Below are 12,244 nucleotides of genomic sequence, written 5' to 3'. Positions count from 1 at the left end.
TCTGGACCTCACCTGTACCTGAGCCCTGTTGCCAAGGGTGATGTTTGTATGTCTGTGTATAAAGTCTGGACCTCACCTGTACCTGAGCCCCGTTGCCAGGGGTGATGTTTGTATGTCTGTGTGTAAAGTCTGGACCTCACCTGTACCTGAGCCCCGTTGCCAGGGGTGATGTTTGTATGTCTGTGCGTAAAGTCTGGACCTCACCTGTACCTGAGCCCCGTTGCCAGGGGTGATGTTTGTATGTCTGTGTATAAAGTCTGGACCTCACCTGTATCTGAGCCCTGTTGCCAGGGGTGATGTTTGTATGTCTGTGTGTAAAGTCTGGCCCTCACCTGTACCTGAGCCCTGTTGCCAGGGGTGATGTTTGTATGTCTGTGTGTAAAGTCTGGCCCTCACCTGTACCTGAGCCCCGTTGCCAGGGGTGATGTTTGTATGTCTGTGTATAAAGTCTGGACCTCACCTGTACCTGAGCCCCGTTGCCAGGGGTGATGTTTGTATGTCTGTGTGTAAAGTCTGGCCCTCACCTGTACCTGAGCCCCGTTGCCAGGGGTGATGTTTGTATGTCTGTGTGTAAAGTCTGGCCCTCACCTGTACCTGAGCCCCGTTGCCAGGGGTGATGTTTGTATGTCTGTGTGTAAAGTCTGGACCTCACCTGTACCTGAGCCCTGTTGCCAGGGGTGATGTTTGTATGTCTGTGTATAAAGTCTGGACCTCACCTGTACCTGAGCCCCGTTGCCAGGGGTGATGTTTGTATGTCTGTGCGTAAAGTCTGGACCTCACCTGTACCTGAGCCCCGTTGCCAGGGGTGATGTTTGTATGTCTGTGCGTAAAGTCTGGACCTCACCTGTACCTGAGCCCCGTTGCCAGGGGTGATGTTTGTATGTCTGTGTATAAAGTCTGGACCTCACCTGTACCTGAGCCCCGTTGCCAGGGGTGATGTTTGTATGTCTGTGTGTAAAGTCTGGACCTCACCTGTATCTGTGCCCTGTTGCCAGCGGTGATGTTTGTATGTCTGTGTGTAAAGTCTGGACCTCACCTGTATCTGTGCCCTGTTGCCAGCGGTGATGTTTGTATGTCTGTGTAAAGTCTGGACCTCACCTGTATCTGTGCCCTGTTGCCAGGGTGATGTTTGTATGTCTGTGTGTAAAGTCTGGACCTCACCTGTATCTGAGCCCTGTTGCCAGGGGTGATGTTTGTATGTCTGTGTGTAAAGTCTGGCCCTCACCTGTACCTGAGCCCCGTTGCCAGGGGTGATGTTTGTATGTCTGTGTGTAAAGTCTGGCCCTCACCTGTACCTGAGCCCCTGTTGCCAGGGGTGATGTTTGATGTCTGTGTGTAAAGTCTGGCCCTCACCTGTATCTGAGCCCTGTTGCCAGCGGTGATGTATAAAGTCTGGACCTCACCTGTATCTGTGCCCTGTTGCCAGCGGTGATGTATAAAGTCTGGACCTCACCTGTATCTGAGCCCTGTTGCCAGCGGTGATGTATAAAGTCTGGACCTCACCTGTATCTGAGCCCTGTTGCCAGCGGTGATGTATAAAGTCTGGCCCTCACCTGTATCTGAGCCCTGTTGCCAGCGGTGATGTATAAAGTCTGGCCCTCACCTGTATCTGAGCCCTGTTGCCAGCGGTGATGTATAAAGTCTGGCCCTCACCTGTACCTGAGCCCTGTTGCCAGCGGTGATGTATAAAGTCTGGACCTCACCTGTATCTGAGCCCTGTTGCCAGCGGTGATGTATAAAGTCTGGCCCTCACCTGTATCTGAGCCCTGTTGCCAGCGGTGATGTATAAAGTCTGGACCTCACCTGTATCTGAGCCCTGTTGCCAGCGGTGATGTATAAAGTCTGGCCCTCACCTGTATCTGAGCCCTGTTGCCAGCGGTGATGTATAAAGTCTGGCCCTCACCTGTATCTGAGCCCTGTTGCCAGCGGTGATGTATAAAGTCTGGACCTCACCTGTATCTGAGCCCTGTTGCCAGCGGTGATGTATAAAGTCTGGCCCTCACCTGTATCTGAGCCCTGTTGCCAGCGGTGATGTTGGAGACGGTCCAGCAGGCTTCTTTCCGGATGGATTCTTTAGGACTACTCAGCAGGTGGAGCAGACAGGGCAGGGCTGAACAGTTCAACACCACCTGGGTCTGGATGTCGTCTCCCGTGACGATGTTCCCCACTGCTCTCAGAGCAGGAGACGCCACCTTGTAGTCCGTGTGCCTGACAGAGGGAACATTCAAAAGTTACTACGCTGAGGCCCGTGAAGTCCGCACACACACCAGCAGCTCTACGAGGCGCCTGCACACAGACTTACATAAGCAGCTCTACGAGGCGCCTGCAGACACCGGAGTCGATGACAGCCTGAATCTTCTCGTTGGGTCCGTCAGAGAGGTAGGACAGAGCCCAGCAAGCATCTGCTAACAGATCTGAATCACTGCTGAACAACAGTCTAGACAGGACCTGCAGACAAGGGGAGACCTGGGGGACAGAGGACCGACAGGGGGACATTTAGTGTATTCTATCAGAAAGGTAGGACAGAGCCCAGCAGGCATCTGCTAACAGATCTAAATCACTGCTGAACAACAGTCTAGACAGGACCTGCAGACAGGGGGAGACCTGGGGGACAGAGGACCGACGGGGAGACACCTGGGAGACAGAGGACAGACAGGGAGACACCTGGGAGACAGCCAGGCAGGGGGACAGTTGGGGGATCGAGACACTTACAACCTGGGGCACAGACAGTGGGACAGTCTATACCCTTTTGCCGGCCAAATTTTTACATATGGTTGTGCAGTCACTCAATTAGCCCATGGCAGCAATTTTTTGGTAGGAGGATTGCTAAATTAGTCTACATGCTCTCTAGCGGCTAATCTAAACTTGTAGTAAGCATGGTCAAACTACCAACCGTGGTGGGGCCCATTGATGACCAGCTTTATTAAAAAACATTTGCCTCAACCCCATGGCAAAATGTGTAGAATTGCAGCTGACTTGCATTAAAACAAAAACACATGGCAGATGGGCAGAACATTACTATCACGAGGGGGGCTGTTTAAATTATTTGCTCACGGGGAGGGGGCTCCAGAGCGCTCAGGACCTCAGACTGGGATGAAGGTTCACCTTCCAACAGGACAACGATCCTAAGCACAGCCAAGACAACGCAGGAGTGGCTTCGGGACAAGTTTGTGAATGTCATTGAGTGGCCCAGCAAGAGCCTGGACTTGAACACGATCTAACATCTCTAGAGAGACCTGAAAATAGCTGTGCAGCGATGCTCCCCATCCAACCTGACAGAGCTTGAGAAGATCTGCAGAGAAGAATAGGAGAAACTCCACAAATACAGGTGTGCCATGCTTGTAGCATAATACCCAAGAAGCCTTGAGGCTGTAATCGCTGCCAAAGGTGCTTCAACACAGAACTGAGAATACTTATGTAAATGTGATATCAGTACATTTTTATATACATTTGCAAATCTGTTTTTGCTTTGTCCTTATGGGGTATTGTGATGTCATTATGGGGTATTGTGTGTAGATTGATGAGGGAAATAAACAATTTAATCCATTTCAGAATAAGGCTGTAACGTAACAAAATGTGGAAAAAGTCAAGGGGTCTGAATACTTTCCGAATGCACTGAATATCTTTATTTTGAGTCCGTTAATGTAGTGTCAACACAAAAATGCGACAGATCCTCTCCAACGTGACATTTCTTAATTGGTTGATTAATATTTCTAAGTAATAACCGGAATAATAATTAAATGCCAGGATAATAACAAAGTGTTAATGGCATGTTTCAAATAGGTTTCATTAAAAAGCTTATCCACGTAAACAAGGGTACAAACAGAATTGTGACCTCCCCTCACGCTCTGAAAATCTGTCTTCTCATTCTGATATGACATCACACCTCTGAAAATCTGTCTTCTCATTCTGATATGACATCACACCTCTGAAAATCTGTCTTCTCATTCTGATATGACATCACACCTCTGAAAATCTGTCTTCTCATTCTGATATGACATCACACCTCTGAAAATCTGTCTTCTCATTCTGATATGACATCACACCTCTGAAAATCTGTCTTCTCATTCTGATATGACATCACACCTCTGAAAATCTGTCTTCTCATTCTGATATGACATCACACCTCTGAAAATCTGTCTTCTCATTCTGATATGACATCACACCTCTGAAAATCTGTCTTCTCATTCTGATATGACATCACACCTCTGAACTCTGATATCCTCTTTGTAAAATGCGTAGGGATGCATTCTGTGCTTAAGTCAATGATTTCGATAAGAGAAACCGATACTTGAACACGTCCTCTTCTCCTTTAGCACTACTGACAGGGCTGAATGAATACTCTGCCCTCTCTGACCCTGTAACATCCCAGTACTGTAAGGGAAAGGTGACAAGGCTAAAGGAACCATCTAAGTGTATTGGGACACAGCCAAGAGCTGGTCCATCACCTTGAGTAAATCTGAAGTAGTTCTAAATTGGCTTCCTGTCCCTCTTATATTAATGCCAAGGGAACCATCTAAGTGTATTGGGACACAGCCAAGAGCTGGTCCTTCACCTTGAGTAAATCTGAAGTAGTTTTAAAATGGCTTCCTGTCCTTCTTCTATTAATGCCAATAGAGACACAGAGCTGAAGAGAACAATAACACAGGGTGAGAGAAACTCCTGCCTCGTCACATACTGTCCCCTGGTCACATGCTCAGTCTCTGAGTCACTGGGGCTTTTGTGTGTTCTGCCCGGCCAGAGTCAATAGCAGATAAAACCCATCAGCTAGCTAGCGAACAGACGGGCACAACACAGCATTACAGACTAGCTCCATTGAACCCAAACAGAGTCAAATGACATCTCATCGCACACCGCTATCAGTGCACCACTTGTGACCGGGGCCTACCGCTATCAGTGCACCACTTGTGACCGGGGCCTACCGCTATTGGTGCACCACTTGACCGGGGCCTACCACTATCAGTGCACCACTTGTGACCGGGGCCTACCGCTATCAGTGCACCACTTGTGACCGGGGCCTACCGCTATCAGTGCACCACTTGTGACCGGGGCCTACCGCTATCAGTGCACCACTTGTGACCGGGGCCTACCGCTATCAGTGCACCACTTGTGACCGGGGCCTACCGCTATCAGTGCACCACTTGTGACCGGGGCCTACCGCTATCAGTGCACCACTTGTGACCGGGGCCTACCGCTATTAGTGCACCACTTGTGACCGGGGCCTACCGCTATCAGTGCACCACTTGTGACCGGGGCCTACCGCTATCAGTGCACCACTTGTGACCGGGGCCTACCGCTATCAGTGCACCACTTGTGACCGGGCCTACCACTATCAGTGCACCACTTGTGACCGGGGCCTACCACAATTGGTGCACCACTTGACCGGGGCCTACCACATTAGTGCATTGGTGCCACCATTGGTGCACCACTTGACCGGGGCCTGCCACTATTGGTGCACCACTTGACCGGGGCCTACCACAATTAGTGCACCACTTGTGACCGGGGCCTACCACTATTAGTGCACCACTTGTGACCGGGACCTACCACTATTAGTGCACCACTTGTGACCGGGGCCTACCACTATTAGTGCACCACTTGACCGGGGCCTACCACCATTAGTGCACCACTTGACCGGGGCCTACCACCATTAGTGCACCACTTGACCAATGAGCCACTGGGCCTACCACTATTAGTGCACCACTTGACCGGGGCCTACCACTATTAGTGTTTAAAAAGGGTAGCCAAACAAGAGTGGTTAGAGTGTAGGGCGGCAGGGTAGCCTAGTGGTTAGAGTGTAGGGGCGGCAGGGTAGCCTAGTGGTTAGAGTGTAGCACTTGACCGGGGCCTACCACTATTAGTGCAGCACTTGACCGGGGCCTACCACTATTAGTGCAGCACTTGACCAGGGGCCTACCACTATTAGTGCAGCACTTGACCGGGGCCTACCACTATTAGTGCAGCACTTGACCGGGGCCTATAGGCGTCCGGACGCCAAAAAGACTGACTTCATCTAGCTAGCTGGTTTACATTCAGAACTCAATGAGCCACTGTTGAGCCACTTGCGCTGTTAACCTACTTACTCATTTGAGCTGTTAGTTTAGATTCAAGGAGCTGTGAATGTAGCAATACACACACTAAATAGAGATTAAATATTGCTTTTTTTTTTGTTGTTGGTTTTGTTTAAAAAAAACAAACAAGAGTGGTTGTGGTTATGGGGCGGCAGGGTAGCCTAGTGGTTAGAGTGTAGAGGCGGCAGGGTAGCCTAGTGGTTAGAGTGTAGGACGGCAGGGTAGCCTAGTGGTTAGAGTGTAGAGGCGGCAGGGTAGCCTAGTGGTTAGAGTGTAGAGGCGGCAGGGTAGCCTAGTGGTTAGAGTGTAGAGGCGGCAGGGTAGCCTAGTGGTTAGAGTGTAGAGGCGGCAGGGTAGCCTAGGGGTTAGAGTGTAGGGGCGGCAGGGTAGCCTAGTGGTTAGAGTGTAGAGGCGGCAGGGTAGCCTAGTGGTTAGAGTGTAGAGGCGGCAGGGTAGCCTAGTGGTTAGAGTGTAGAGGCGGCAGGGTAGCCTAGTGGTTAGAGTGTAGAGGCGGCAGGGTAGCCTAGTGGTTAGAGTGTAGAGGCGGCAGGGTAGCCTAGTGGTTAGAGTGTAGAGGCGGCAGGGTAGCCTAGTGGTTAGAGTGTAGAGGCGGCAGGGTAGCCTAGTGGTTAGAGTGTAGAGGCGGCAGGGTAGCCTAGTGGTTAGAGTGTAGAGGCGGCAGGGTAGCCTAGTGGTGGTTAGAGGGTAGTAGTGGTTAGAGTGAGGCGGCAGGGTAGCCTAGTGGTTAGAGTGTAGAGAGGCGGCAGGGTAGCCTAGTGGTTAGAGTGTAGGGGCGGCAGGGTAGCCTAGTGGTTAGAGTGTAGGGGGCGGCAGGGTAGCCTAGTGGTTAGAGTGTAGAGGCGGCAGGGTAGCCTAGTGGTTATAGTGTAGGGGCGGCAGGGTAGCCTAGTGGTTAGAGTGTAGAGGCTGCAGGGTAGCCTAGTGGTTAGAGTGTAGGGGCGGCAGGGTAGCCTAGTGGTTAGAGTGTAGGGCGGCAGGGTAGCCTAGTGGTTAGAGTGTAGAGGCGGCAGGGTAGCCTAGTGGTTAGAGTGTAGAGGCGGCAGGGTAGCCTAGTGGTTAGAGTGTAGAGGCGGCAGGGTAGCCTAGTGGTTAGAGTGTAGAGGCGGCAGGGTAGCCTAGTGGTTAGAGTGTAGAGGCAGCAGGGTAGCCTAGTGGTTAGAGTGTAGGGGCGGCAGGGTAGCCTAGTGGTTAGAGTGTAGAGGCGGCAGGGTAGCCTAGTGGTTAGAGTGTAGAGGCGGCAGGGTAGCCTAGTGGTTAGAGTGTAGAGGCAGCAGGGTAGCCTAGTGGTTAGAGTGTAGAGGCGGCAGGGTAGCCTAGTGGTTAGAGTGTAGAGGCGGCAGGGTAGCCTAGTGGTTAGAGTGTAGGGTGGCAGGGTAGCCTAGTGGTTAGAGTGTAGGGCGGCAGGGTAGCCTAGTGGTTAGAGTGTAGAGGCTGCAGGGTAGCCTAGTGGTTAGAGTGGAGGGGCGGCAGGGTAGCCTAGTGGTTAGAGTGTAGAGGCTGCAGGGTAGCCTAGTGGTTAGAGTGTAGGGCGGCAGGGTAGCCTAGTGATTAGAGTGTTGGACTCGTAACCGGAAGGTTGCAAGTTCAAACCACCAAGCTGACAAAGTAGAAATCTGTCGTTCTGCCCCTGAACAAGGCAGTTAAACCCACTGTTCCCCGGTAGGCCATCATTGAAAATAAGAATTTGTTCTTAACCGACTTGCCTAGTTAAATAAAGGTAAAATAAGAATAAATAAATGGGTGCACATACCAAACAGAGGTATTCATTTTACTAAGCTAACATATGGAATTGTGAAGATGGATCATTTAGCCATTTGATTTAGAATTTGAGGACCCCTTTAGACAAGTGCAATGACACTTGTTGGGGGGGGGGGGTCGTAGTGCAAAACACCATCGTGTTCGTGACAATCTGCCCTTTCCACATAAGTTTGTAGCGGTTCAGACAGCATCTCAGAGACCTGGGGCCTTATCCAGACAGCGTCTCAGATACCTGGGGCCTTATCCAGACAGCGTCTCAGATACCTGGGGCCTTATTCAGACAGCGTCTCAGATACCTGGGGCCTTATTCATACAGCGTACAGCGTCTCAGATACCTGGGGCCTTATTCATACAGCGTACAGCGTCTCAGATACCTGGGGCCTTATTCATACAGCAGCGTCTCAGATACCTGGGGCCTTATCCAGACAGCGTCTCAGATACCTGGGGCCTTATTCAGACAGCGTCTCAGATACCTGGGGCCTTATTCAGACAGCGTCTCAGATACCTGGGGCCTTATTCATACAGCGTCTCAGAGACCTGGGGCCTTATTCATACAGCGTCTCAGAGACCTGGGGCCTTATTCATACAGCGTCTCAGAGACCTGGGGCCTTATTCATACAGCGTCTCAGATACCTGGGGCCTTATTCATACAGCGTCTCAGATACCTGGGGCCTTATTCATACAGCGTCTCAGATACCTGGGGCCTTATTCATACAGCGTCTCAGATACCTGGGGCCTTATTCATACAGCGTCTCAGATACCTGGGGCCTTATTCATACAGCGTCTCAGATACCTGGGGCCTTATTCATACAGCGTCTCAGATACCTGGGGCCTTATTCATACAGCGTCTCAGATACCTGGGGCCTTATTCATACAGCGTCTCAGATACCTGGGGCCTTATTCATACAGCGTCTCAGATACCTGGGGCCTTATTCATACAGCGTCTCAGATACCTGGGGCCTTATTCATACAGCGTCTCAGATACCTGGGGCCTTATTCAGACAGCGTCTCAGAGACCTGGGGCCTTATTCAGACAGCGTCTCAGAGACCTGGGGCCTTATTCAGACAGCGTCTCAGAGACCTGGGGCCTTATTCAGACAGCGTCTCAGAGACCTGGGGCCTTATTCAGACAGCGTCTCAGAGACCTGGGGCCTTATTCAGACAGCGTCTCAGAGACCTGGGGCCTTATTCAGACAGCGTCTCAGAGACCTGGGGCCTTATTCAGCCAGCGTACAGCGTCTCAGATACCTGGGGCCTTATTCAGCCAGCGTACAGCGTCTCAGATACCTGGGGCCTTAGACAGCGTCTCAGATACCCGGGGCCTTATTCATACAGTGTCTCACAGTAGGAATGCTGATCTAGGATCAGGCCGCCGCCCCCTGTCCATGTAATCTTATTAATTACGATATCAACGGCAACACTGATCTTAGAGCAGCACTACTACCGTGAGATGTTAAATGAATATAGGGTTGGATGTTACCTTCTCAAATACAGGTGGGGGGCTCTTCCCCCTGCACAGGTTAGACAGAGCCCACACTGCATTCCTGGTCATTGTCAGTCTGGTGGATTTAGTCAGAAGCCTGGAGAGGAACCGGGGAGAGGAACCATGAGCTATCTTTTTATGTGGAGTAATAGATAACATCAGAGGACACGAGACATAAACAGTAGTGTGTGATTGTGTGCGCTCACATTAATAGTGGTGGCAGGATATTACAGTTGAGTACGTAGTCTCTGCACACTGGACTGTCCCCTGCTATGTTACCCAACGCCCACACCGCCTGGCAGAGAGGAGAACGAAGAGAGAGAAAGTAGGTAGAAATTATAGATGGTCTTGTAATACATTTTTGTTCCATGACTGTTTATGTGTACAGGGTTTCGGCCTTTACCTGTTCCTGAACATCCTCAAAGTCCGAGTTGAGTAGTTCTATAAAGATGGGTACTGCTCCTGCCTCGATGACTATGTTAGTTTGCATGGATGTACCTGATGCTATGTTGGTCAGGGCCCAGGCTGCCTCAAACTACACACAGACAGACACTTTATTAAAATGACACATTGTTATTGATAATGAAACTTAATACAAAAAAAAACATTCAATGACAGAATTGTTATTGTAGATTGCAATAATTGACAATATATCCACAATTATTTACTAGCTATTTAAGTCTGGCCATTCTCCATTTTAGGTTAACTTTTTATATTTTACCAATAAAGAGTGGTTCCTAACATTTCAAAAGGTCTCACCTGTAATGTGCAGTTGACGCTCCTCTTCAGGAACTCTACAAACCTCTCTACAATGCCTGGGGTGTTGATGACCTCGTCAATAGGTGGATTGGGTTCTGGAACAGATCAGACAGACTATATGAGTAATAGTGTAACAATTAGCACCATAGACTCAACCTTTACCACCCTAGAGGGAGGTAGCTGAATCATCTGAGTTAGTGCTGGGCTTGGAGCAAAAGCCTGCAGACCGAGGGCCAGGGGGGGTCCCCAGGAGGGCCAGCAGCCTGACGGTCCCCAGGAGGGCCAGCAGGACTAAGTGTGCACGGCCATACGCAGGTAATATTCACTGAACAGCCTGGTACCTTTGGACAGTAGTTTCCTGAATGACTGTGTTGTCGCGAGTTGGAGCTCTGGGTCCTCTGAGAAGAGCATCTCTACCAGGTCTTTAGTTAGGACTCCTTCCTCTGTGGCTGTGGAGGTGACATACGAGTCGACCAGTGGACTCTCAAACATGACTCCTTCCTCGTTCAACATGTCAACGTTTCTCCTCTTGAACAGCTGCCAAATACAGGAGAGAAACAACACAGCAGTGTGTGCGCTGTGGCCCTTGGACGTTTTACGTTGCTATAGTTTCTGCTTCCTGAGCTAGGTGCCCTCCTCTCGCCTGTCTAGACACTAGCAGTGGGCTAGGTGTTATAGGCTAGGTGTTATAGGCTAGGTGTTATAGGCTAGGTGTTATAGGCTAGGTGTTATAGGCTAGGTGTTATAGGCTAGGTGTTATAGGCTAGGTGTTATAGGCTAGGTGTTATAGGCTAGGTGTTGTAGGCTAGGTGTTGTAGGTTAGGTGTTCTAGGCTAGGTCCTATACAGGGGGGTTATGTTGTGTACCTGTTTAGACACCAGCAGTGGGCTAGGTGTTATAGGCTAGGTGCTATAGGCTAGGTGTTATACAGGGGGGGTATGTTGTGTACCTGTCTAGACACTAGCAGTGGGCTAGGTGTTATAGGCTAGGTGTTATAGGCTAGGTGTTATAGGCTAGGTGTTATAGGCTAGGTGCTATAGGCTAGGTGTTATACAGGGGGGGTATGTTGTGTACCTGTCTAGACACTAGCAGTGGGCTAGGTGTTATAGGCTAGGTCCTATACAGGGGGGTTATGTTGTGTACCTGTCTCCTGTCTAGACACTAGCAGTGGGCTAGGTGTTCTAGGCTAGGTGTTCTAGGCTAGGTGTTACAGGCTAGGTCCTATACAGGGGGTTATGTTGTGTACCTGTCTAGACACTAGCAGTGGGCTAGGTGTTATAGGCTAGGTGTTATAGGCTAGGTGTTATAGGCTAGGTGTTATAGGCTAGGTGTTCTAGGCTAGGTGTTACAGGCTAGGTCCTATACAGGGGGTTATGTTGTGTACCTGTCTAGACACTAGCAGTGGGCTAGGTGTTATAGGCTAGGTGTTATAGGCTAGGTGTTACAGGCTAGGTCCTATACAGGGGTTATAGGTTGTGTACCTGTTATAGCAGGCTAGGTGTTATAGGCTAGGTGTTATACAGGGGGTTATGTTGTGTACCTGTCTAGACACTAGCAGTGGGCTAGGTGTTATAGGCTAGGTGTTATAGGCTAGGTGTTATGGGCTAGGTGTTATAGGCTAGGTGTTATAGGCTAGGTGTTATGGGCTAGGTGTTAGGTGTTACAGGTGGGGGTTACAGGGGGTTGTTGTGTACCTGTCTAGACACAATGGGCAGTGGGCTAGGGTGTTATAGGCTAGGTGTTATAGGCTAGGTGTTATGGGCTAGGTGTTATGGGCTAGGTGTTATGGGCTAGGTGTTATGGGCTAGGTGTTATGGGCTAGGTGTTTAGGCGGGTTACAGGGACCTATACAGGGGGTTATGTTGTGTACCTGTCTAGACACTAGCAGTGGGCTAGGTGTTATAGGCTAGGTGTTATAGGCTAGGTGTTATACAGGGGGTTATGTTGTGTACCTGTCTAGACACTAGCAGTGGGCTGGTGTTATGGGCTAGGTGTTATGGGCTAGGTGTTATGGGCTAGGTGTTATGGGCTAGGTGTTATGGGCTAGGTGTTATGGGCTAGGTGTTATGGGCTAGGTGTTATGGGCTAGGTGTTATGGGCTAGGTGTTATGGGCTAGGTGTTATGGGCTAGGTGTTACGGGCTAGGACCTATACA

The 12,244-nt window shown here is 50.2% G+C and overlaps 1 protein-coding gene across 2 annotated transcripts in view; it reads right to left on the bottom strand.

The window, feature by feature from the left end:
• kpna6 (karyopherin alpha 6 (importin alpha 7)) overlaps window positions 1–12,244 on the bottom strand; it is a 32,370-nt gene that overhangs the window by 11,352 nt on the left and 8,774 nt on the right. For both annotated transcript variants that reach the window (XM_042295105.1, XM_042295104.1), the window contains 7 exons: window positions 10,431–10,626; window positions 10,090–10,184; window positions 9,734–9,865; window positions 9,537–9,625; window positions 9,328–9,427; window positions 2,303–2,466; window positions 2,004–2,208 (listed from right to left, as the gene is read on the bottom strand). In XM_042295105.1, coding sequence (XP_042151039.1) covers window positions 2,004–2,208; window positions 2,303–2,466; window positions 9,328–9,427; window positions 9,537–9,625; window positions 9,734–9,865; window positions 10,090–10,184; window positions 10,431–10,626 — 981 coding nt within the window. The remainder of the gene's footprint in view (window positions 1–2,003; window positions 2,209–2,302; window positions 2,467–9,327; window positions 9,428–9,536; window positions 9,626–9,733; window positions 9,866–10,089; window positions 10,185–10,430; window positions 10,627–12,244) is intronic.

This window comes from Oncorhynchus tshawytscha, linkage group LG13, assembly GCF_018296145.1.
Source record: "Oncorhynchus tshawytscha isolate Ot180627B linkage group LG13, Otsh_v2.0, whole genome shotgun sequence".
Taxonomy (NCBI): Eukaryota; Metazoa; Chordata; class Actinopteri; order Salmoniformes; family Salmonidae; genus Oncorhynchus; species Oncorhynchus tshawytscha.
This window is presented reverse-complemented; position numbering and strand designations above follow the sequence as displayed.